This window comes from Sycon ciliatum, chromosome 5, assembly GCF_964019385.1.
Source record: "Sycon ciliatum chromosome 5, ocSycCili1.1, whole genome shotgun sequence".
NCBI lineage: Eukaryota > Metazoa > Porifera > Calcarea > Leucosolenida > Sycettidae > Sycon > Sycon ciliatum.
In genome coordinates this window covers 14617722-14644590 of record NC_088647.1, presented here as the reverse complement: position 1 = coordinate 14644590, position 26869 = coordinate 14617722, and the positions used below count along the sequence as shown (strand labels likewise).

The 26869-nt window shown below is 48.3% G+C and overlaps 1 protein-coding gene across 2 annotated transcripts in view; it reads left to right on the top strand.

The window, feature by feature from the left end:
• Positions 1 to 26869, top strand: part of LOC135817740 (lysine-specific demethylase 3A-like) — a 39932-nt gene that overhangs the window by 7966 nt on the left and 5097 nt on the right. For both annotated transcript variants that reach the window (XM_065330979.1, XM_065330978.1), the window contains exons 3-23: positions 280 to 355; positions 2377 to 2417; positions 4245 to 6251; positions 7457 to 7602; positions 8506 to 8609; positions 10496 to 10594; positions 11127 to 11261; positions 14540 to 14632; positions 15571 to 15770; positions 17505 to 17577; positions 18513 to 18611; positions 19006 to 19076; positions 20312 to 20355; positions 21352 to 21426; positions 21754 to 21809; positions 22601 to 22665; positions 23132 to 23161; positions 23422 to 23455; positions 24987 to 25060; positions 25665 to 25775; positions 26747 to 26866. In XM_065330979.1, the coding sequence (XP_065187051.1) occupies positions 280 to 355; positions 2377 to 2417; positions 4245 to 6251; positions 7457 to 7602; positions 8506 to 8609; positions 10496 to 10594; positions 11127 to 11261; positions 14540 to 14632; positions 15571 to 15770; positions 17505 to 17577; positions 18513 to 18611; positions 19006 to 19076; positions 20312 to 20355; positions 21352 to 21426; positions 21754 to 21809; positions 22601 to 22665; positions 23132 to 23161; positions 23422 to 23455; positions 24987 to 25060; positions 25665 to 25775; positions 26747 to 26866 (3753 nt within the window). The remainder of the gene's footprint in view (positions 1 to 279; positions 356 to 2376; positions 2418 to 4244; positions 6252 to 7456; positions 7603 to 8505; positions 8610 to 10495; positions 10595 to 11126; positions 11262 to 14539; positions 14633 to 15570; positions 15771 to 17504; positions 17578 to 18512; positions 18612 to 19005; positions 19077 to 20311; positions 20356 to 21351; positions 21427 to 21753; positions 21810 to 22600; positions 22666 to 23131; positions 23162 to 23421; positions 23456 to 24986; positions 25061 to 25664; positions 25776 to 26746; positions 26867 to 26869) is intronic.

Sequence of the window (26869 nt, the reverse complement as noted above, 5' to 3'; positions counted from 1 at the left end):
CCACCCAGAAGAATGAAAGAAAAGTCAGGAGGAATCTGAGAAAGAGAAGAAAGACGTGTGTGACCATAATCGTCGGGAATCGAACCCGCAACCTATCGATTGGAAATCGCTGCACCACATGGGACACACACACACACACACACACACACACACACACACACACACACACACACACACACACAGCCATACACACATGCAGCCATACACACATACGCACTTGTACGATCTTTCTCTCTTTTTTTCTTTTTCTCTTCTCTCGTGTTCTCCGTCTGTGGGTAGCTGTCAAGTGACCGGTCACCAGTGTTGTTGCCAGACGCGTCATCCTGTCTACTTGCTCCCTCTCTATCGCCTGGCGGTAAGCCCCACATTCCTATGTGACTACCTCAAAGAGAGTGGAGACTTCTCAGCTCTTGGTCTACTTCCATGTGTTTGTTAGCAAGATCTTAGCACTCTCTCTCTCTCTCTCTCTCTCTCTCTCTCTCTCTCTCTCTCTCTCTCTCTCTCTCTCTCTCTCTCTCTCTCTCTCTCTCTCTCTCTCTCTCTCTCTCTCTCTCTCTCTCTCTCTCTCTCTCTCTCTCTCTCTCTCTCTCTCTCTCTTTCTCTCTTTCTCTCTCTCTCTCTCTTTCTCTCTCTCTCTCTCTCTTTCTCTCTCTCTCTCTCTCTCTCTCTCTCTCTCTCTCTCTCTCTCTCTCTCTCTCTCTCTCTCTCTCTCTCTCTCTCTCTCTCTCTCTCTCTCTCTCTCTCTCTCTCTCTCTCTCTCTCTCTCTCTCTCTCTCTCTCTCTCTCTCACTGGAACAGATGCTGGAGACTCTTTTATTGGCACTCCTATTGTTGGATGCTTTTTTGGTGAAATTTCTTTGTGTTGACCCAAATTTCGTTTTATGTATTGCCGAACCTAGACGGTGCGGACAGACACTTCACTAACCAGGTAGCTTAGATTATTCGATTACGATTGTTATACCAAACAGTGTCAGATGTTGTACAGTAATTGCTACGTTTCCCCAAGCTTTGTCTCTATACTGTAATGCCAAACATTCTGCATTAGTGAACGGGCAGCTCCGAAACACGGCAGTTTTGAATAAGCCTTTTGCGCGTTGTACAGATGTACGAAGTTCAGTGCTAGGGCGTAGGTGTGTACAGAACCGATTGGGTGTTCATTGTGTGCTATGCATGCGCATTTGACCAATTTTAGCCTCATAACTAAGGGCAAACAATCCCTATTCCAGCTTCTTCAATTTGGTTAAAACTAATGACTAGCTAGATCTTTGTCAGAAAAGGTTTTCGTTTGAAATGCCTTCAGGGCCCATTTCTTAGTGGAAATAGCAGAAAACACAATAGGGTCCTGCACATTCAACACCCATTAGGTTCTACGGGATTCTACGGGATTTCGTGCATCTGTACAACGCGCAAAAGGCTTATTCAATTGAACCTCATGACACACACCACACCCTGGCAACTGCATACTCGCTGTGGAAACTGATTCGAACGTTACGAGAAACGGGTGTTTTCAGAACTTTTTGGACTCAAAACCCCTGATGAGAAATCTATAATGGACTCGGATGGTCCTTTTTATACTCTGCAGAGAAATCTATAACGTAACGATTACTAGTACAATCTAGTTGTTTGTTAGAAATTATCGATTAATTACTGAGTAATCGGTATAATCGATTCAGCCCTAATCGTTTCCCCTCCATCAACTGCTGCTGCCAAGCACCTGACACAGGAAGCTAGCGTCGAAGCAGAACAAAAGTTCAACTTCTCTTGGTAACAGGCTCCAACGGCGATGTTGTCCTCTGATTGGGAAGCTGGCATTGCTCGTCGGTTAATTCAGGCACGTGGGCGTGGCTCAGCATCATCCTACGGAACTCTTCTTCTTACAAATTGAGGATAAAAGTGAGCGGCGCTGCGACCTTTTTCATTCGAAAAAATACTTCACTCTATCTAGGCTTTCGGAAACAAGGCAAACACACGACCATACGATCGTGTTTGTCGCAGCGGCCTTTACTGGTTTACCTTACTGGCTCCGACACCGATTAGTAGACCACTAGTACATGATGTACCAGTACTCGGGGAAACTTGACGAAACGATGTTGCAAGAATGCCTTCTTTACTTAGTTCTACGTAGACATCGGATCGATCGCGGACAAGACTAGATAGATAGATGATGCGCGACGGATAGAGATTCGTCGCCAGCGTCAGGGTGATTTTTTTTCGCGCTCTTGGCACAACATGGGTACGCCCGTGCTACTATACCGGTCATCTGACTTTGGATATACAGTACCTCGGCTGTAAAGTTTAGATTTTTACAGCCGTTGGAGGTACGCTATACTGAAGTGTCACTGTATGTGCATTGTATTATTGTGTGCGCTACTCCAGGTCTGACCTCTGGTGGTATCCACACTCATGTACGACCAACGGTAAGTGCCGTCTTTCCCCGGTCATCAGACCCAACGGGTAGAACTCCCCGGTTCCGACTTGAATATAACTCGTTATGGAGGCTGGACGTTTTGCACATTTTTGATTTGGGCCATCGGAGATCTTGCAGATGGGCCTGGCACCACTATTTGCTAGCAAGTGATATGCTGTGGTGCAAAAGGAAAGGAATCTGCTCTTTCCTATCTATATCATGGGTATCTCGATGAAGTCACAATTTTTGGCACTATTTAAAAACGTCATGGCGAATTGCATGCTGACCAGCCACCCCAAATGACAATCCCTTTACAATACACGTGAAATCCCTGGGTGCACCACCAGTCCACCACACATGAGAAAAAAGCATTTGCCCCGGTCGGAAGTGTAAGCCGATACAGGACGCATGGTTTTTCAGGTAAACCATACCACGAGTATGAAAAAACACAATAGATTGAGGCGGTAACAAGAAGAAAAGCGTAGATCAGCCGCGTCTCGCAGTCCCTTTGAATGCTTGTTGCCGTGTTGTTGGTGTCCAAGTACCGCTTGTTGATGTCGTGAACACCGCCGTCAGGAACGTTTACATCGACTTTGTACACCGTGCATGCAGAAGGCAAAGTTCGGTCCCTTTCTGCTCTCCTTCATGCGGAATTTTCCCATGAGGACTGCCCCCCCCCCCCCCCCCCACCAGGCGGCAGCGGTATTCAGCTCGGTTCGCAGTGCAATGGCGGTGCAAGCTGGATGTTGTGAGGGTGGGTGATAGCTACACTTGCCTCTCTCAGGGAGACTTCCATTGTTCCAGGAGCTTGCAGGAAATCCCCAGGGCCCCCAGAAGATTGGCCGATTTCCCAGGACCTTCCCCGGGAAACCCAGGAGGCTTGGTCAGTATGGGATTGCAGATGCTGTAGCTTTTTAAAAAGGGGAAGTATACCCTAAAATCAAATTTTCACCAGTTGTAGTCTTCGGGGTGCTGAGTCGAATGGTCTTGGTCCGAGGAAGCTGAGACGCTCCCTTCCTCCTTTATTCCCAATCGAACTCGCGCACTTCCACCGAAACTGGGTGACTGCGCCCTACTAGATGGGGATTTGTATGCAAAATGTCACTAAAAGCGCCATTTCGTTCTTATAAAAGCACGGATGACCGCCATTGGCCCATATGTTGTAGTCTTTTGGACGCTGAGTCGACTGGTTTTGGTCCGAAAAGGCTGCGATGCAGCGTTCCTCCTTTATTCCCAATCGAACATGGTTGAACAAGCGGTCACGTGCTCCTGCGTACACCAGTCACCTGGTCACCGTGCCTGCAGGGTACAACTTACTAGCCTGTTTGACCTTTTTGGGGATCAGTCCTGTCACTCGAGTTGAACTCGAGTTGAACCTTGGTGTGAAAGTTGTCGCCTGCTGGCGCGGTGACCAGGTGATTTGGGCACCCAGGAGCACATGACCGCTTGTTCAACCATGTTCGATTGGGAATAAAGGAGGAACGCTGCATCGCAGCCTTTTCGGACCAAAACCAGTCGACTCAGCGTCCAAAAGACTACAACATATGGGCCAATCGCGGTCATCCGTGCTTTTATAAGAACGAAATGGCACTTTTAGTGACATTTTGCATACAAACCCCCATCTAGTAGGGCGCAGTCACCCAGTTTCGGTGGAAGTGCGCGAGTTCGATTGGGATTCAAGTAGGAAGGGAGCGTCTCAGCTTCCTCGGACCAAGACCATTCGACTCAGCACCCAGAAGACTACAACTGGTCAAAAATTGATTTTAGGGTATACTTCCCTTTAAAGATTGGTTTCTGCTTATACAGTATATGCTGTATATTGTTCTTGTGATGGCAGCTTCCTGATGGTGGTTTAGAGGCAAGTCCGGCAAGCTTCCCATCCTATTCCCGGCAGTTCCCTCAGCTCTTTCCACCGTCCAAGTCACCAACTTGTGCTTTCTCACCTAGCAGCAGCACAGGCTTGAGTCCAAGCCAGCCGTTCCAGCATGCTAATGGTCTTGTCGCTCTAACGCAATCCCAAAGGGGTTCGGTACCACACTCGCCAAGGGACTTGCTGGCACGCTCGCCTAGGGACTTGCTGCAACCACAGCCTCCGATGGAGGGGTTGCAGCAATCCCCCAGCGACGTGTTCCGTTATACAAATGTTCAGCCGTCTCAACTGCAACAACAGCAGCAGCTGCAGCAGCTGCAGCAAAAACAACAGCGACTAAAACAGCAGCAGCAGAAGCAGCAGCAACAACAACAACAACAACAACAACAACAACAACAACAACAACAACAACAACAACAGCAACAGCAGCAACAGCAACAGCAGCAACAACAACACCAGCAACAACAACCACAACAGCAGCAGCCGCAGCAGGAGCAACAACAACAACACCAGCAACAACAACAACAACAACAACAACAACAACAACAACAACAACAGCAGCAGCAACAGCAACAACAACAGCCGCAGCAACAACAGCCGCACCCGCAACAACCGGAACATCAAAAACCACAGCAGTTAAAAGTACAGAAGCAGCAACAGCACCAGAAGGAACAGAAGCAGCTAAAGCAGCAAAAGCAACATCAGCAACAGCAGCAAGACCAGCAGCAGCAGCATAACCAGCTGCGTATCAATCAGATAATGGCTAGAGCGGCATCAGAGCAACGTGCAAACTCAGCCGGGGCCATTTCTCGCGAACTCTACCAGCGCATGACATCACTGGAAAACGGTCAAGTGACATTTCGCGGCGAGGTGAGCGAGGAGCTAGGTCAGTTGCGGTGTGCCATCACCACTCTCCTTCACATGTTCCAGCAGCAGCCACCACCGGAGCAGATCCGGCTGGATGTGTGCAAGGCCGTGAAGGAGATCTCCGTTCAACAGCAGCAGCTCACCGACGCGGTGGAGCAGTCGCGTTCAGAGATGCAAGCTCTGGCCTGCGAGCTGCGTCCAGTGATCGAGTGCTGTCGGCAGATTGCAGAACTGCCCAGCAAGCTGGAGAGCACACGCCAGGAGATGTTATGTCACTATCAGACATGCACAGAGCAGATCAGCACGCTTAATGCCAAACTGGAGCAGAAACCTGCGGCCAGGCCACCGCAGTCGCCTCCTCCGCCAAGCACCAGCGGCAATGCCAACATGTCACCAAAGTCGGGAAGTAGAAAGATGAATGCCACTTTGCGGATTGCACGGACACCCAGCAAGCTCAGTGGTGCTTCGCGGCAGCAAACCGCCCCATCACGCACAGTGCCGACCCCCAGCGACCTAAGCAGAGGCTCGTCACGGACAGCGTCAACCCCCAGTGACCCAAGAGCAGCGATCACCATGACATCGCAGAACATTTCTGTCGCCGATGTCAAGAGGCCAGAGCTATGTCCAACGCAGCATTCCACTGCTGCGGAACCGTCAGAAGCACCAGCAGCATCACAGCATCAGTCTGATCTTGTGCAGCTGAACAAGATGGACACGCCGGAACGAGGGCAAGCAAGCGTGTCGTATCTTCAGCATCCATTGGGTGGTGTGTGGACGTCGTGCGCGTCTGTGCAATTGCCCTCTTCCGGCAGCCAGACGTCCTCGCCTGTAGACCGTGAGCTGGGGTCCTCGTGCCCGTCATCATCGCCGTCGTCATCGTCGTCGGCATCATCATCGCGCCCAGACACACCTCTATCATCGGCGCAGACAGTTGCCACGGTCACCAGCAGCACCAGCGGTGGCGCAATGCGCAGTAAGCGCGCAGTGAGGAAACGTACAGCTGCCGTTCAGGCTATGCCCGGTGATGTTGCTTTCAAGCGGTCCCGAGATGACATTGCAGCGGATGATGAAGTCAGCAGCATTGCCAAGCGGAAATTCTTTGTGCAGGTGCGTACAGTAGAGCTGGCTGCTACTTCTCTACTGCAGTGTTGTGCTGTACCATGTTGTGCCGTGCTGTGCTGTGCTGTGCCGTGCTGTGCTGTGCTGTGCCGTGCTGTGCCGTGTCATGTTGTGCTGTGCTGTGTCATGTCTTGCCGTGCTGTGCTCTGCCGTGCTGTGTGCCGTGCTGTGTGCCGTGCTGTGTGCCGTGCTGTGTGTTGTGCTGTGTTGCGCTGTGCTGTGCCATGTTGTGCTGTGCTGCGCTGTGCCGTGTCATGCCGTGCTGTGCTGTGCTGGGCGTGCTGTGTGCCGTGCTGTATGCCGTGCCGTACTAGGCTACAGTTCTGCCGGGCGCCGAAGAACGGAGCGCCGGAGAGCGACCAGGGTAGAATTTCACCAAGCACAGCATACCAATGTTTTCACGGTGACTCAACTGTGCATGGACTGTAATCCATGAAAATAAGAACGGTCTAGGCTAGGAGGCTGACCCCCCCCCCCCCCCCCCCCCCCAAGTTCTTCGGCGACCGACAGTACTGTAGGTTGCTGGCAGATAGTGTTCATTTGGTGTCTGCACTGGAGCCTTCGCAGTTTGTGGTCAGTGCATTGACCACCGACGACCTTGCCTCAACCCTAGTTTTAGAAGCTTATTTGGCAAAAGGTTTGGTCCCTGAATGACCTGACTAGCTGGCGGTGTTGTCCCTGGCCACCAGCATGCTACGCGGCTGTCATGTTGTACAGTGATTATGCATTAGGCACTGCCAGTAGTCATGCGGTACAGTGATTATGCATTAGGCACTGCCAGTAGTCATGCTGTACAGTGATTGTGCAGATCTAGAAGGCTGTGTTTTGGACATGGAGTTCTAGACTAGAGTTGCAGTGTAGGGCTATGCACTGACTGCAGTGACGTGTTGTGATGTGTCAGTGGTGGGCCATGGCATCGGCCTGGCCCCGTGACGTGTTGTGATGTGTCAGTGGTGGGCCATGGCATCGGCCTGGCCCGTGTCGTTTTTGCTTGCCCGTCGCTAGCTGCTATTCATTGCTTTGCTGTACCGTAGTTCCATGTTAGAAGCACCACGCCACCCGGGCAGAGTTTGCAATGGAATCGTATGCGATGTGCTAGCTTGATTCTTTGGTGCATTGGGTCTCTTGTGCCGTGCCATCTAATGATGCTATTGCTGCTCGTATCCTGTTCGATTGTTTCTCACCTGTATTAGGATGAGCCGTGCGTAGCTTACAGAAAGAAGTCCGCCAAGTTTGAGCGCTGTCACGAATGCCTCCGCCTGTCTTTACTGCGACCGTCTCCACGGGATCGCGAGCAGCTCATCAAGGAGGTCTGCTGCTGTTTCACGGGTTTCAGAAAGTAAGGCGCGGGAGTACAGCAACTGAGGGATGAATCTCCAAAATATGCTTCGTATTTTCCAGTATGGCATCGCTCTCAATGTCTCAATGTACACTCGTGCTGGATGAAATCCTGCGCAAAAATGCGCATGTGACAGCCGGGATGACCTGGAATTTACTGAGTTAGGGGCCGTTTACATGAGAAAAATAAGCCCGCCTCGATCTGTCACCCAGTCATTTTAGAGCGTGCGCTTATATGGTCAGGCGGGCTTGTTCAGCTCACCTGAGCTGAACTAGCCCTACCCTTGACCCCCGAGCTTATCCAACCCCCAGGGCTTATTTTGTCATGTAAACGGTCAAGAATATAAGCCCTGGGCTTATAAGCGAGTTTTCCGTATTATTCGATTTTGCCTCGTGAAACGGAGAGGATGTCGCCGTGGACAGTGTGTCTCTTTTATTTATTTCTTGGTATGTTTTCTTCTGATTTTTCATTCAGCGGAAGGTCCTAGCCGATCCTTCACCTTCTCGAAAAAATAAGTGACAATTGGAAAGGCAGTAGAAGCCTGAGCCGGCACTTCTTGATTCAAATTTCTTCATACACGAACAGTTACCACTGCGTTCATGTGCGATTTGAAAAGAAAATGCGCGCAGAACTCGCAGTCACTCACCTGAACTCAGCCCTGTACAACCGTCACGTAAACGGTTGAAAAATAAGCCCGAGGCGAATAAGCCTGGGCTTATTTTACTCATGTAAACGGCCCCTTAAATGTGTGAATGTTGCTAGGATGCCCTGAAATTTTACTGTTTTAGTTGTGTGAATGTTGCTGGGTTGCCCTGGATAACGGCTGTGACATTGCTCTCCGATTTTGACTGACAATTGTTATTTCAATGCGTTTGCATAATCAATGGTGTGCTGTCCGTGCAGACTTCGTCAAGAGGGCGATGTCATTGAGCTGGATGGCTACCTAGCACCTGCCGAGGCCCCAGAGAACGTCCTGGCTATTCACCAGCCCACGTCCAACTGTGCTGGTATGTAGCCTTAAGTGAACCGCTAAGTTTTGATATACATATGTACCGTATTTGCCCGATTTTAGGCACTTGATTATAAGTCGCATCCCCATTTTCAGGTCTGAGCCGTAGGAAGTCACACTCAATTGTAAGTCGCACCCCCTTCTTTGCCCTTCTTTGCCCGAGAAGTTTAGTAAAAAGTAGGGCTTAAACGGTCACAACTTTTGCATGACCGGGTATCCTCTTCTTTGCCCGAGAAGTTTAGTAAAAAGTAGGGCTTAAACGGTCACAATTTGTGCATGACCGGGTATCCTCTAAGGGGCCTTGCGTAAATACCGATATTTATTTAGAAACGAAAACTAGTCGTTTCTCTTCAACCCCCCTCCCCCCTCCCTGAGAAACGAACACATACAAATGGTACATAGTATCGATATTTTTGGTCTTTTTTCTGGACATGCTCATGCATGCATAATGTACATCGATATTTTCGAGAAACGAACAGGCGCTCAAACCTCTCCCCCCCCCCCCTCCCCCCCCCCCCCCAAACGACTAGTTTTCGTTTCTAAATAAATATCTATATTTACGGATGGCCCCTAAGGTACATTGACATAAAAACTAGGCTTCCTCAACTTGAAGCCGAATTGTGGTGATGAAGACGGTTTCGTCTTCAGTGCCGAGCCGAAATTCTACAATTTCCTCCCCACTGGATCTACATGTAGCCGTCACTACGTCCTTCTCCAAATCGAAAGCTCCCGTCAATGAGTGAAAAGACATCAGTGTTCATTGCAGACATGCGCCAACAGGTGAGAGTTTCCTGCAGCAAAGAGACCATACCTGAGTACTGTAGGTGTTCAGACTACAGTCTGTATCGGCTATTGAGTGACCGGATATTCACTGGATCTACATGTAGCCGTCACTACGTCCTTCTCCAAATCGAAAGCTCCCGTCAATGAGTGAAAAGACATCAGTGTTCATTGTAGACATGCGCCAACAGGTGAGAGTTTTCTGCAGCAAAGAGACCATACCTGAGTACTGTAGGTGTTCAGACTACAGTCTGTATCGGCTATTGAGTGACCGGATATAAGAATATATCGGCTGCAGTGATATTGGTACGAAATATCAAAAGCAAAACGTATTTTATCCAGTAAAAATATCACTATATTATCGAATGTAATGATATATCGGATATTATGATGGCAATAAAGAATCAAAACATGCATAACACACTATATTATTATCGGCTATAGTGATAACTATACAATACACGTAGCAATAATATCAAAGGCCCTATTTTTATTACTTTCTTCACGTTGCTTATTTTTATAGTGATACATGTACATGTACAGAACGGAATTTTTTTATGGAAATGCAGGCACTGTCAACTATGCAGCATGCTCATTTGTCAAAACGCCATGCTGGAAGTACATGTATTTCCTTGCCTTTCATGTGTCGATCGAAAAAAAAGAAAGAAAATCGATCGTATCACATAATCGGTTATAGTGATAAAATCACGGAAATCAAAAGGGTACGCTATAGCCGATACATACTGTACTTCAGTAGGTGGTGTGTAGGTGTAGAGTGTCAAGAAACAATTGTGCCGTGCACTCCACCACGGCGCCACACCAGTACATCCGTGTGACAAAGTGTTTCTACGTACTGCTCACTTGACTGAAGTCGCAACTGACGGTTAATATAGGGCAAGCCGGTTTCTGGTCACTGGTACGTTTATCTTTTTTTGTGTGCAAAAATACAGGGAATTGTGTGTGTGTGTGTGTGTGTGTATGTGTATATGTGTGTGTGTGTGTGTGTGTGTGTGTGTGTGTGTGTGTAAGTTAGTCCGAGCCACCATCCAATCCTGTTCTCTCCTCTCTTTGTTTTCTCCCTTGTCTTGTCTTGTCTTGGCACAGTCTTCACCGACGTGGAGGCAAAGTTTGTGCTGTCCTGCATACAGCAGTCATTCTCGCGTCTCTGCAGCGAGGAAAGCAGCTACGTCATGGGCCTTTCCAGTGAGTTCACACCGACGGCATTTCACCAACCTACCGTAACGGTAGAGTTTGTTGGAGTGATTGTCACCGCCATAGTTGTTTGTTTTGCATTGAATGGTACGCCCGGCCCGTGTGTGACATTCCACTCTGTGCAAAGTACCTCAACCGATGATGTTACTTGATAGACTCCATACCGTATGTGCTTCTGGTTAGGTTTGTTTGAAGAATACGCTGTTCAAGAATCTCGTGTTTCAGTCAAGCCATATTTGAGTCTCCTCCGTTAATGTTTCATATGCGTGGCTGGTGTTCCTTCTTTGGAGGGAGCATGCCTCACTATATGCATGCCTGTATCTGTATAATATGCATGTGCGATGTTATAAAACATGATGTTATGTTTCTCTCTCTCTCTCTCTCTCTCTCTCTCTCTCTCTCTCTCTCTCTCTCTCTCTCTCTCTCTCTCTCTCTCTCTCTCTCTCTCTCTCTCTCTCTCTCTCTCTCTCTCTCTCTCCTTTCCTTTCCTCCTCTCTGCCTATGTCTGGGTGTGATCTGACAGCTGCATGGAAATACGGTCCCAAGTGCCGCGAGATGTGCGACTCTTGTGCCACAACGATCTTCAACGTGCACTTTGTGTGCCAGATATGCGGCTTTGCCGTATGCGCAGCATGCTGGAAGCACAAGAATGAACAGGGTAAGGTAGTTCAGGATATTACACTACCGTAAAATTCCGTAAATAAGCCCCGGGCGTATACTTTGCAGAGCGTCAAAAAACGGGCGTGTATTTGGGCATGGGCTTATTTTAGGGCATGGGCGTTATTTCGGACGCAATCTGCAGAAAATCAATCTATCAGCAACCCACTAGTTTCAGTGAACCACCATTCACACTGAGCGCGGTACAGGTACATCAAACCACAGCTGGAAATTTTGTTGTAACCAAGAATGTAGCGATAAATTACAAATTTGATAGGTTAACCACTTGCTATGGTAAGTACAAGGCACAACAGGTACCGGCATGGCTGAAAACGTCGTGACGCTGAAGCAGGTAAGGCAGAAAACTAGATGACATTTTGAGTCCACTTTTAATAAAATACGCCCTGGGCTTATTTCGGGCATGGGCGCTAAAACGGACTTGTGTGTACACCGTCTAAAACTGGGCTTATTATCGGACATGGGCGTTATTTAGGGTGGGCTTATTTACGGAATTTTACGGTATTTCTCAGATCTGTAAAACGACGAAAGTTATGTGACCGCATCCCTTTCGTCTGAACACTGGTCTGTGCACTGGTGCAGGGCGCTGTGCAGCCCCAGACCTGCGGACATTGGTCGGTGCACTGGTGCAGGGCGCTGTGCGGGGCCCCCAGACCTGCGAACATTGGTGCAGGGCACTGTGCAGCCCCAGACCTGCGAACATTGGTCGGTGCACTGGTGCAGGGCGCTGTGCGGGCCCCCCAGACCTGCGAACATTGGTCTGTGCACTGGTGCAGGGCACTACTAGCTTGACTCATCCAATGGGATTTCATTGAGCTGCACGCACGTCGTGCTTGCCAATACACAAATGATTGTTTTTTTTACGCATGTATGCACTTTCTCTAGCTCTGACCGTTCTTTTGTTTTTTTGACTGGAATCTCACGATAGTGCTATCTACAAGACCCATTCTGCGTTTATAGCACAGACCCAATTAGTTTTCCCGCAGAGGATGAGCAGTAACCAGGATAATCGGTCTATTGGCTCACTGTAATCTCGTTTGATAGAAAAGTCAAAAGCCACAACGGCTCCGGAGAAGCTTCGTCAGTCCAGCTCTCGATTGCAGAAAGACCCAAGCCGAAAAGTCTGCCACAGGTAACATGCCTAGTGTAAACAGTATTATGTCAATAGAGGAGCCTGGAGCTGATCGGGCACTTCAGAGAGACAATGGATGGTTTATTAGAAGTGAGATTGGCCGCCATTGTTGTTGAAGTCCGGGACATCAAGCGGGCCTTCAGTGATTTAGATGACATGGTACGGGTCCTGGGAAAGGACAGCCGTACGCTACGGGATCTGAATAGTACGTTGCACAACACTGTTACATCCCTAAAGCAGCAATCTGGTGCGTGCACGCGAAGAGGCCCTAGCGGCCCTGTCAGTGTCTCCCGTACCATGTGATCTTCAGGTGGTACGGGAACTCGTACATGAAGAGCACCTGCAAACGGAAATCCAAAACAACGTAGTGATTGCAGGTCTTCCAGAAAAGGAAGACGAGAATTTGCCCGGATTTGTTGCCTCACTGATGCCTGGCATTGATGCTCCATTACTTCGGGCAAAACGAATCGGCCGCACATCGCCATCTGGAAAGTCAAGACTTGTGCATGTGTCCACGAACAAAGCTACTAAAGCTACCAGCATGGATGGCCGCTTTGGCCTCAAGCTCAAATGTGTATGTCAACCATGATCTAACACCAAATCAGCAAAAAGACTGCCGGCAAGCCATACCACTCTGCAAACAGCTGCGTGCTAAGGGCATCAAATGCTATTTGCCCTATGCTAAGATTGTGGTGGACGGCAAACCGATCAGTTATGACGCAGCACACCAGCTTCTGAATGGAAATGCAGCATAGGAGACCATGGATTCTCCAGAAGCACCACGTAACTCATCATCATAATCACCTGATCATAGATCAAACCATAAGTTTACACACTCCGCAGTAAACTGCCGTAATCACGTCAATACGTACAGCCCACTTCGTATCAGGCTGGTAAATTGCCGCAGTTGGGTCAGTACGGTGCCCGACCCAACTGCTCTGCTCGTAGCTGAATGTCTTGATATTTTATGTCTCGCGGAAATGTGCCCACACCCTTCACTTCCTGATTCCGTTATACACATTCCTGGTTACAGCATCTACCGAAGGGACAGATCTGGCTGCACATTGCCAAAGGTAGATTTGGGTGGCGGAGGAGTTGCAATCCTTGTAAAAGAATCACTCTCAGTCACCTCTGTACCAATCCAGGCTTCCTGTTTAGAAATGCTTACAATTAAAGGGAAACTCTCGAATGCACATGTATTTGTCTCTGTTCTTTACCGACCACCACGGCAGTCCTTTGATATGGTCACCGCAACCCTGAACTCGCTGATCAATTCTTTGACAGCACCCACCACATTCTCACTGGCGATTTTAACACTAAACACTCGGCATGGAAAGCAGGTGACAAAACGGACAGCAATGGCCGCTCCCTGAACTCTACCTTCAACACCTTAGTAAACTCAAACCAAGGAACCCGTCCATCTCACGACGTTAATCCACTTTTGGACTTTATCCAGACAACGTCTATCCGCCACTGTACACATACCAGTAGTCTTGCTCCATTCTCTGATCACTGTCCGGTCATAGCAATGGTGGAATTCGACGCCTCATCTCCTAAGTCACCCACAATGTATAAACGCCGCCACGTTGATCTCAATCTGCTTCGAGACCGGCTTGTAACGGCATTCCGCTGAATATGTAGCGTCACATCGTATTGCGTTTTCTGTAGAAGTTTATCTCTGGCACACTTTTCTTCATTTATTATCCCAGTTCTGAACGCTTACATACGTGTATGTTCCAGGCTTCCAGCGCAGAGCTCTACTCTTGAGTACTTCTTTATCCCTTTCTTTGCTCACCTTTTTCTCATCACATCCTTTACAGCTTTGGTAGTATCTGGGTGTTATGGAAAGTTTGAAAATCCCTTGATAGGCGAAAGCCTTTGGGAAATCCTTACGTATGTACGTGTGTTTGCTTCCTGTTGTTGCCGTGCCTTTACCAGTATTGTGGGCATTTCATTGGTGTCATTCGCCAGAACTCCAGTGCAGTATGTGTGCGCGTGCGTGTGTGTGTGTGTGTGTGTGCGCGCGCGCGTGTGTGTGTGTGTGTGTGTGTGTGTGTGTGTGTGACTGGTAGCAGTGATTGCGTCGCCGCCACTAATCCTCTTGTTCTCCTCTCCTCTCTTGTGCGTAGGCGAAAAGAGCTTCCTGTGGCGGCCGTGCTCCTCCAAGAAGAAGGTGCACCGGCCCGGTGACCTGATGCCAACACAAGTCCTGCCTGGCTCCGGTAAGTAGTCCAAGATGCGCACTACAACTTTGCTGTTGTTGTTGTTGTTGTTGTTGTTGTTGTTGTTGTTGTTGTTGTTGTTGTTGTTGTTGTTGTTGTTGTTGTTGTTTCAAATCTTCATTCTCACGATAGCCAGTGGGGGGGGGGGGGGGTTGTTGTTGTTGTCGTCGTCGTCGTCTTTGTAATTTTGCCAATGGCTTTGTGCTGGAGCACGGTGACACCTTTCTCCTTTCTAGGTCTATTCATCACCCTCTCTGACATGGAGTGCAGCTTTAGTTGCATACTGTGACTTGGGGATGGCATTGTTTTGTTTGTTCAAAAATTTTAATATTTTAGTCATAGACCATCGGGTTCGCAGTGCTCAAGTGCTTACAAGAATATGTACAGACCTGCAAGTTGAAATGGCTGCTGCACTGTTTTTAGCGGCACAGAGCACCAGGTGTGCTCTTGAGAGCCCCCAGTTTGTCCAGAAAAGGTGTACAGATGGTATCACAGTGGCATGGCAGTGTGCGCTCGGTCTAGAGGTCTAGAACGATTGCCACAGTACATTGTACTGTAGATGGTATCGCAGTGGCATGGCATTGTGCACCCGCCGGCCTGGAGAGATAGCCACAGTGCACGCATCTAGCGCGTGTTCTCCATTGCTTCTTACAACATGTCTCCGCAGCAGTGTATGTGGTGAGTCAGCAGTCTGCGGCTGACTGTAGGTTAACACCTATGTGTTTCCGCACCCTGTACAGTAGCAAGCGGAATCCTGTATTCACCGGACACATTGTCATGCACCAAAGTGCTGTGGATCGATTGTGCATCCCTGGACCAAGCGGAATCCTGTCGTATCGGGACAGTTTCCTCTGCACCAAGGGCGTCCGTTTTAGTAGGGCAGGTTGTTTACTGTATGTGCTCTGCGTCTTGTTCTGCTCCCGCTGGCTTGTCTGCAGTCCTCACCGACGTTGCTCACCGTCTGCACGGGCTGACGGACAGTATACACGCTCTCACGCCACTGCCACTCTCTCTGGAGGCGAACAGCTATCGCCTCCCACTGCAGAACTCCACACTGCTATTCCTGACCAGCGGTGGCGACGGAGACGCGCGCAATACTTGCTTGCAGCTGTTCATGCGGGATTGGGCGCAAGGAAAGGTCAGTTTTAAAGGGGCACTCCGGGAATTTTTTCGGTGGTGTGTTCTCTTCATGGGGGCCTTATATGGCCCCCAAGGAATGGGGAATCACGGAAACTAAGCCCAAAAAGTTGATATATGAAGCCAGGGAGGGCCAAGTTTGTCTCCTCTTTTGATGGTTTTGATGACGTCACGTGTGATTAGTATTCAAATTCTCTGCATTTGAAGATCTTAGTTGTTTGGATTTTCTGGTGATGAAGAACGATGTTTGGTCAACATTCCCAAGCACAGCACAGCGTGATGAGGGCCAGGAGATTGGAGCAGACGACTTCACTGGTCGACAAGGAAATAACGATTGGTGTTCCTGCCAGAAATGTGGGGTGATGCAGAGGGCAGTCGATTACCTTCGCTGTCGAGAGAGCGCTGCAGCTGTTAGCATTGACAGCCCTTTGACATGCGTTGCACATCACCTTGTCTAAACAAAAGTTACAAAACTGTTCTGACCATATGCCTCACGGCGTATAGAGAATTTCGGGATCCTCGTGCTAGGACCAGTGAAGTCGTCCGCTCCAATCTCCTGGCCCTCATCAGGCTGCGCTTCTACCAGGGGCACCTCAGGGGGTCCTTCAGGTTCCTTAGAGTATGTCCGCAGTTGTGAAGCTTGGGAATGTCGACCAAACATCGTTCTTCATCACCAGAAAATCCAAACAACTAAGATCTTCAAATGCAGAGAATTTGAATACTAATCACACGTGACGTCATCAAAACCATCAAAAGAGGAGACAAACTTGGCCCTCCCTGGCTTCGTATATCGACTTTTTGGGTCTAGTTTTCGCGATTCCCCATTCCTCGGGGGCCATATAAGGCCCCCATGAAGAGAACACACCACCGAAAAAATTCCCGAAGTGCCCCTTTAAATACGGCACTTGTTTTTTTTGTTTTTTCGTCCATACACTCAATCCAGACTAGCTGAAACATGTGTGATGTGTAGGTTTTCTGAATTGAATCACGTTACCCACTCTAGCTGCCTTCCACAGCGCACAGCGCACAGCACACAGACATAAGACAGCTATGGGCGATTAGTAGTACAGCCTCATGACTGTGGTGACCCTGGCTGTATAGCCCTACCAACGCTAGGCCGTAACATTACAGTCCTAAGCTAGCACTACTATCTACGCTGGATTGTATAGTCCTGAGCTAGCACTGTCTACGCTGGACTGTATAGTCCTGAGCTAGCACTGTCTACGCTGGACTGTATAGTCCTGAGCTAGCACTGTCTACGCTGGACTGTATAGTCCTGAGCTAGCACTGTCTACGCTGGACTGTATAGTCCTGAGCTAGCACTGTCTACGCTGGACTGTGTAGTCCTTAGCTAACACTACGGTACTATCCCTAGACTGTAAAGACAGTCCTTAGCTAGCACTATCAACACTAGGCTGTACAGACTCCTTAGCTAACATTATCTACGCTGAACTGTACAGTCCTTAGTTAGCACTACCAACACTAGCGTGCTCAGTTCGGTGGTGACAGGTGAAGGCTACTGCGAGAGCCCAGGTTTCTTTGCAGTGCACGGCGGGCGTCTCTAGTCTGGATGTTTTTCAGCGCCTGATGTTACAGTACTTGTACATGTATTCCTTTGAGTGTGGAATCTTCTTGGCACATGCTTTGTTGTCGCCGTCATGGTCCTCCATCCTGGTACATGTTGTAGTCATTGCTATTGCTGTTTCTGGTGTCCATGGCATGTTTCTGTGTTTAGCCCGTCGTTGTGGCCGGTTGCCACAAGAAGCTCCAGGAGCAATGGACACCTCAAGGCCTCGCCGAGGGCGCAGGTATGCTGCTCTCCGTGAAGTGGTTTTGTGATTACTTGTATTACGTTTAGACTTCACTTTGTTTGCATGGTCTGTAGGATTGTGTGAGTCAGATTGGCAACACTGTTTGTGCGCAGGCATGCTGCTCTTCATGAAGTAGTTTTTGTGTTATTACATGTACGTTCAGACTTCACTTTGCTTGCATGGTCTGTACTTCAGTAGGATTGTGCGAGTCGCACTGGTGAGACTGTTTTCACTAGGAGGACATCATGTTGTCAGTCGAGTGATTTTGCAGCTTGTCCACGGGACCCATCACGCTTGTTATGATGCAGCATGTGTTGTAGTTACTTGGAAGTACGTATATATGTGTGCAGTGTGACGTAATGGTGATAGTACAGTGTAGTGCTTAACCTACTACTGTAACTCTTAGAAGCACCATCACCTCTGCGCATTCTCATGTTCGGGGGTCTTTCTCTCCCCATACACTGGCTCTGGGTGGTTGCACTGGGGAAGTACATGTGGCAAAGACACTATGCTCCTGTGCGTAACGCCAGAGATTCACATTCTTTGCACTTGCAATGGCTGGATTGTGTGTTCAGCCAAACCTTTGCTTTGGCGTGCTTTTTTTGTACATGCATACCTGTGTATTTGTTGCTGTGTTTGCCCCTGTGTATTCTGTGCACTACATGTACTGAAGTAGCTACGTTGTAGTATGTGGCTATGATCATGGTGGTTGCCTAATCTGTGCACTTTGTGTGTGTGTATGTGTGTGTGCGCGCGTGCGCGTGTGTGCATATGTGTGTGTGGGTGTGTGTGTGTCTGTGTGTCTGTCCGTCTGTCTGTCTCTGTGTATGTATGTGCGTGTGTGTGTGTGTGTGTGTGTGTGTGTGCGTGTGTGTGCGTGTGTGCGTGTGTGTGCGTGTGTGTGCGTGCGTGTATGTGTGTATGATTCACAGATGGTGCAAGCCCACTGGTTGACATCGTGAGCTGCACTGGTAAGCCAGCAACACTCTCTTCTGTCGGCGAATTCTGGCGTGGCTACAGCAGCATGGACGGTAAGTCGTGTGTGCATGTGTGTGTGTGCACGTGTGTGTGCACGTGTGTGTCAATACGTAAGTGTGTGTGTGTATGTGTGTGTGTGTGTGTGTGTGTGTGTGTGTGTGCATGCGTGCGTGCGTGTGCGTGTGTGAATGTGTATGTGTATGTGTATGCACACATGTGCTTCTGTGTGTTTATTGCACTTTATGTCTTTGGAAAGTTTGGAGGTTTTGTACATTTGAATCCTGGTTTGAGAGCATTTTAGAGGAGTCAGAGTAGAACTCTCGTGCAGATTTACATGTCCACGTGATCCAGGTATTGAATTCCAACAGTTACTTGGGTGTAGCTAAGTCTGATCTCGTTGTCGTCTGTCCTGCTTCTGTCCTGGAATGCTGCGGTTGTTGTATGCAGCTCGTCTGACCAGCATGGAGATGAATGTCGAACAGCCGCCGCCGGCATACCCACCGCTCTACAAGCTCAAGGTGCGTTGCATGCACGTGGACACCATCTTGCTGTCCCCGCTGGACATTCTATTTCAACATGAGACTCGCGATATTGGGCAGGAGCACAGCCACACACTGTGTTCATGCCTGATCGCCGCCATGTCACGTGCTGGACTCTTTGGCTGAGTCTTTGCTCAGCGCCAGTGCTGATTGTGTGCGCACACAAGATACTGCATATCATCTCCTGTGACAGTACAAGTAACTCCCATAAACAATCCCATACACAACCCCCGTACACAACCCCCGTACACAACCCCATCAACAACCCATACACAATCCCATACACAACCCCATCAACAACCCATACACAATCCCATACACAATCCCATCAACAACCCATACACAATCCCATACACAACCCCATCAACAACCCATACACAAACCCATACACAACCCCATCAACAACCCATACATAATCCCATACACAACCCCATCAACAACCCATACACAATCCCATACACAATCCCATCAACAACCCATACACAACCCCATCAACAACCCCATACACAAACCCATACACAACCCCATCAACAACCCATACACAATCCCATACACAACCCCATCAACAACCCATACACAACCCCATACACAACCCCATACACAATCCCATACACAATCCCATACACAATCCCATACACAATCCCATACACAATCCCATACACAACCCCATACACAATCCCATACACAACCCCATACACAACCCCATACACAATCCCATACACAATCCCATACACAATCCCATACACAATCCCATACACAACCCCATACACAATCCCATACACAATCCCATACACAACCCCATACACAACCCCATACACAATCCCATACACAACCCCATACACAACCCCATCAACAACCCCATACACAACCCCATACACAATCCCATACACAACCCCATACACAACCCCATACACAATCCCATACACAATCCCATACACAATCCCATACACAATCCCATACACAATCCCATACACAACCCCATACACAATCCCATACACAATCCCATACACAATCCCATACACAACCACATACACCCATGTTCTACTCTTACAAACCGCCTGTCTTCAAACACCATGTTTCCACATTAACATTTTCACATACTTGCAAATATAACACCAGTTAACTGAGTGATTAGATTTCAGTTTCTTTCTTGCACATCCTCACATCATTTTTGCCGTTGCGTCTGCTGTCACTGTCGTCATTCTGTTGTTCAGGATTGGCCTAGCAAGACTGAGTTCTGCAATGTCATGCCTCGACAGTAAGTGCATGTATAGCAATATCATATGGCAGATTTCTTCTTCTCTGCCACCTCCCATCTCTGTCTGTCTGTCTGTCTGTCTGTCTGTCTATCTGTCTGTCTGTCTGTCTCCCTCTGTCTCCCTCTCTCTGTCTGTCTGTCTGTCTGTCGGTCTCTGTGTCTCTCTGTGTCTCTCCGTATCTCTCTCTCCCACACTCCCCATACACTTTAAGCCCCATTATAGGCTATATACTGTACAAGCAGAAATATTCGTCTGGAATTTAATTTCGTCTTTTTCGTCCAACGAGCTGTTGGACAAAATTAAATGCCGGACTAATATTGATTTGCCCAGCTTTTCAATACACTCTTATGATCCATAGACGAAATTTACAACCGGACGAACTCCCTTTCTTTGGAGTTGGACGAAATTATTGACCGACGAAATTTTCTGCTTATACAGTAGTTCTTATGCTTATACAGTAGTTCTTATGCTTTTATAATACAGTCGAACCTCATTAGGATGAACACTGATGATGTCTGTTGCTGGGTTATGTTATGAAAAAAATGTTTACATTTGCCACAGCATGCACCTTCACATAAATACAATCCATATGATATGCATAATCCTTTTTCGTCAGGTCTGGATAAGAGGAACTCCGGATATTAAAGACAAACAATTTGTTCGGTCCCTTGAAGTTCTTCCTAACGAGGTTACTATATGCATGCCTGTATCTGTATAATATGCATGTGCGATGGTATTGATGTTATGTTCTCTCTCTCTCTCTCTCTCTCTCTCTCTCTCTCTCTCTCTCTCTCTCTCTCTCTCTCTCTCTCTCTCTCTCTCTCTCTCTCTCTCTCTCTCTCTCTCTCTCTCTCTCTCTCTCTCTCTCACTCTCCCCCACTCTCCTCTCCTCCCAGGCTGCTGTCTGCTTCACCTGGTGATGTACTGTGAATTAACTATTGTGTGCATGCGCGTGTGCGTTGGTTTGTCTTCTTCTCTTGCTTTTCACTTGACAGCTACCAAGATTTGATGGCGTGTCTGCCATTCCAGCGCTACACACATCACGACGGTGTATTCAACTTGAGTGCCAGGTAGGGCAGGGCAGGCCAAGACCAGCATGGACTGGGTGTAGAAGTAGAAGTTTAGGAGCATTGTCAGTAACTACAGTAAAGCCTGTCTAAGCCGACCGCTCGTGGGATCCCCTAAATGCAGTCCTGGTGTACTGGTGGTCTTCCTCCAGTATAAGTCGCACCTTCATACACCGAACCCAAAGTTGAAGAAATGGGTGCGACTTACAAGCAATTCCAGCGTAACTTATTGATCAATTGAACACACTGAAGCTCTCTGGCCGACACCTGAAGACGAGGCTGTGGCTTATTATCGTGTGGGTTTACTCTCTGTGTTGTGCTATCTTGCAGGTTACCAAGTGGCTATGTCAAGCCTGATCTTGGCCCGAAGATGTACATTGCTTATGGTACGTGTGCAACATTGACTAGTACTCTTCATATTACACATTTGTTCTGTGTGTGTGTATCAGTGAAGGTGTGTGCATGTGTAAGTGTTTGTACATGAATGTGTGTGTGTGTGTGTGTGTGCGTGCGTGCGTGCGTGCGTGCGTGTGCATCCAGAGACTTTAAAATAGTGTGCACGGCTAAAGGTTAGTTGGCAGGACATCAAAACAGGTGTTGGGCCTTGCAAACCAGCTACAACTGTGCAGGGCGCAATGTAGCTAGGTGTTCACCTAAATACGTGTACGAGGTATGGGACATGTTGATTTCAGGGAGTCGTACGATGGTATTTTGCGACTCCCCGGTTGATGTAGTGTTGCTGGTGGTGGCGTACATGCACACTGTACACAGGTCACTGAGATCATCTTCCAGTAGAAACCGGTCATCATCTCACTCATCAGACCAGTATTCAGCGTACAGTTTGACCGCCTAGCTGTCTGTAGACCATGTAGACCCTGGACTAGGACGATTGCCACACTCAGGTTTTGACCGTGCACTGTGTTGTTGTTGTTGTTGTTGTTGTTGTTGTTGTTGTTGTTGTTGTTGTTGATGTTGTTGTTGTTGTTGTTGTTGTTGTTGTTGTTGTTGTTGTTGTTGTTGTTGTTGTTGTTGTTGATGTTGATGTTGATGTTGATGTTGTTGATGTTGTTGTTGTCGTTGTCGTCGTCGTTGTCGTCGTTGTTGTTTCTGTTGCTGTTGCTGTTGTTTTGTCGCCGTCGTCATTTTCATCATCATTGTTGTCCTTTCTCTTGCACAGGTACTACCTTACTGCAGTCCACGACTAATCTGCACTTGGACATATCAGATGCTGTAAATGTCCTGGTATGTGGGCAGAAGTTCTAAAGAATTGTCACTATTGTAGGAAATTTACATTATGGCCACACAGTTGTCTTTATTCTCTTTTCTAAGTCTCTTCCTGACTTTTCTTTCATTCTCCTGGGTCTTTACCAACAGCGAGTATGTGGTGTGATATTTGTGCGGGAAAAAGAAGAAGAAAAAAGACGAAAAAGTAGGGATTCAATGCCCAGAAAACCCCCCATTTCAAATAACTGTGTGGTGTAGGCCTGGCTAAATAATGGCGGTCAGTTCTTCATGGGCCTTGCAAGCTGTTGAATGGTGCCATCCCAGCACAAGTTCCTATTTCTCCTGTTGTAGCATCGCTATCATCGCCTCCGGCCATGGGCGTCAAAGTACGTCGAAAGGTCAAGGTGCGCGCGTGCATGCAGGCATTCATGTCTGCATATCCCTGCTCATTTTTTCTGCCTGCTCATTTCTTGTCCTTGTTCAGGTGGATGTGACAGAGCCCACTGCTGATCCGGTAAGAGCCTAGCTAGGCGCAGTGGTCTCAGTTTCCTTAAGTGCTTTTGTCAAACTTCAAACATATCGTATCTCCCGTTGCAGGCGTTGCATCGTTTTCTCCCGTCTTCTGTTGAATTTGTTGCTTTTTCTCTCTTCTCTGCCGTGGAATTGCGGCACGATTTCTTTCTCACCACCTTAAACACGTGATACTGCCTTGAGACAATAGAGTTGGGATGGGCTGTTGACCTTTCGTGCTGTGTTCCTTTTTGCAACTTTCAGAAGAATGCACTGGCATGCAAGTATCGAGAAGAAGGTGAGTGAGGGCATGCTCGCGCGTGCGCGCGGGGGGGGGGGGGGGGGGGGGGGGGGGGTGACTGTAATGCCACTAATGGCATTATAGTTATGTAGTTGGTTCCGCATCAGTGTAGTTGATTCCAGCCTAGTCTGATGCGAATCGTGAGTTTTTTTTGATAGTGGTGAAGAGTTGCTGGGGCTATTGTCTGGTGACCTGGGGGCCACTCATGTGGCAATCGTGATGCCAAGAACTGCTGGACAGTTATCCTGTTGCTGTTGTTAATGGTTGCAGTGGGGCATGCGATGCAGTGGGGTATGCGATGCAGTGGGGCATGCGATGCAGTGGGGCATGCGATGCAGTGGGGTATGCGATGCAGTGGGGCATGCGATGCAGTGGGGCATGCGATGCAGTGGGGTATGCGATGCAGTGGGGTATGCGATGCAGTGGGGTATGTGATGCAGTGGGGTATGCGATGCAGTGGGGTATGCGATGCAGTGGGGTATGCGATGCAGTGGGGTATGCGATGCAGTGGGGCATGCGATGCAGTGGGGCATGCGATGCAGTGGGGCATGCGATGCAGTGGGGTATGTGATGCAGTGGGGTATGCGATGCAGTGGGGTATGCGATGCAGTGGGGTATGCGATGCAGTGGGGCATGCGATGCAGTGGGGCATGCGATGCAGTGGGGTATGCGATGCAGTGGGGTATGTGATGCAGTGGGGTATGCGATGCAGTGGGGTATGCGATGCAGTGGGGTATGCGATGCAGTGGGGTATGCGATGCAGTGGGGCATGCGATGCAGTGGGGCATGCGATGCAGTGGGGTATGTGATGCAGTGGGGTATGCGATGCAGTGGGGTATGCGATGCAGTGGGGTATGCGATGCAGTGGGGCATGCGATGCAGTGGGGTATGCGATGCACTCTGGAATTGTGCAGTTTGTCTACACCGGTGGCCATGCCGTATGTGTGGTGGGGAGAATAAGACTATTTACTGGTACATTATGTAGAATAAGAAAGTAACTAAATTTTATTTTATTTTATTTATTTTTTATTTATTCACAATCACGTGGCACTAGCCAATGAAAAGGTGATGTGGGCGATAGCCAGCCATGGCGGTAATAGAGGGGAGAGAGAAAAAGAATGAAAGGGGAACTGAAAAGTAAGAGAAGTGCGGGGGAGCTAGGGCAGGGCTGGATATCAACTAGTATGTTGCATTCTGCAGTAGCTGTGTGAATGTATTGTAACATTGGCAGGATTTTAGCTACTGCATTGTCCAAGGATTCCATTTCCTTTAAACTCGAGACCATAAGAAAGAACAACAAATCAAAAAAACATCCCAAACCGTGTGTGCAGGTGCATCCAAGTTACAGCATCATGTGCACTTGCACACAAGTCGGCAGTACATGCATGGTAGAACAGAGTACATTGTAGTATCGTATTATGGTACACGGGTGTAGAGAGGTTATTCCATTACAGTGGTTGAAAGGCTGTTGACTGCCTGGCTACGCTGACTGTCTTCTGTTGTCGGTATGTGTGTGTATTTCCTGCAGAGCTCAGCATTATCCAGGGCATTGTTAGTCGCCAGGAGGAGTCAGTGCGCATACACTGCGCGCAAAGCAAGCCGGTAAAGACCTGTTTCTAATGTCATTGACGTTTTTGTTTTTCTTTCTGAAATTGGAAAACCTGCTCTTGACGAACAAAGTAATTGTTGTCATTCTTGCAGGGGCGCAGCAAAGCCGGACCACTTTTTTTTTAACACAATGCCAAAAGTTCCCAGAATGCAGGATTTTCCACCCTAAATAAAAATTTTCCCGGGAGACCCCCCGGCCGGACCACCTCCAACGGCGATGCTCCGCGCCTGTCTTGCCCCTGCTTTCTCTACATAGTTTAGCTTGAACGATACCATGAGTTGGGCATTGCGCCTTTGTCCTTCAAAGGCCATGCTAGATATCTTGAATGTGTGTGTGTGTGTCTGTGTGTGTGCTTCACCCCCCTCTCTTTTTATTCTCTCTCTCTCATCTCTCTCTCTCTCTCTCTCTCTCTCTCTCTCTCTCTCTCTCTCTCTCTCTCTCTCTCTCTCTCTTTCTCTCTCTATCTCTCTCTCTCTCTCTCTCTCTCTCTCTCTCTCTCTCTCTCTCTCTCTCTCTCTCTCTCTCTCTCTCTCTTTCTCTCTCTCTCTCTGTCCCACTTGCCTACGATTTACATTCTTGCGTGCACACTACTTTCAGGGTGCCCTCTGGCACATCTATCCTGCCAGTGACAAGGAGAGGATCCGCAAGTTCCTCAGCAGAGAGTTCTGCAACCGCCAGGAGCTCATGTTGGACCCTATTCATGACCAGGTAGGGTTACAGTTGTCGGTATGCACAGTGTGTGTATGTGCATATGGTACACTCGACAATGACTTGAGTATAGACCTTTAGCTCTGCAAACAGACTAGATCAGAGTACTGTAAAAGCAGAAATTTTCGGTTGTGTTTTATTTTCGGTAACTTTGGTGCCGAAATTTTTACCGAAAATAAAACGCACCGAAAATGTGGGTATAGTACTAGTACGCTTACCTGGAATATGGGTTTACCGAAAATTTCCCTCCGCCGAACCGCCGATTTTGGAGAATACCGAAAATATTACACCACCGAAAAGTTCTGCTTTTTACAGTACTACAATCATATCTGAGTAAGGGTTTTCACAGCCATTAATTTTTTGCTCTCTCGACTGTCTTCACAGCCATTTTTTGCTCGTTTTTCTTCCGGTGCTGTTGAGGTTGCACTCGTAATTGTGTTTATTTTGCCCGTATAAGAGGCTTGGCAGTTGAAAAAAAAAGTAAGGGGCCGTCCGTAAATATCGAACTTTTTTCACTAAACGAATTATTTTAGTTTAGACTCAACCCCTCCCTCCCTCCCCCTCAGAACGAAAAAAATGTTGACATACATGCATGTACAACGGCCATGTACATGAATCAATGTTTTCTGAAACGAAATTGGTCAACCCCCTCCCACCCCATAACGAAATTATTTCGTTTTGTGAAAAAAGTTCGATATTTATGGACGACCCCTAATACATGCACAGATAATCAGATACCCGTCACTATGTTTTGACCGCATTTCTCTGTGCTGCACTGATGAGTCCACACCGGACGGCGTCTCAGCTCTGTCTCCTCGCGGTGTGCCTGTAGCTATTCAACTGAGGTGAAACGTACTTGCACTGTTGATTCATGCTTTTCAAGGTGTAGGCGCTGTTTGATCACGAGTTCTTTTGCTTAGAAACTCACTTCTTATACTATTCTACTGCACCTCTAATGTTTACCTTCTCAGAATATCTATCTGGATGCAACTCTACGCCAGCGCCTGAAGGACGAGGAGGGAATCGAGGGCTGGGAGATTGTGCAGTGTCTGGGCGATGCCGTCTTCATTCCGGCTGGCGCTCCTCACCAGGTA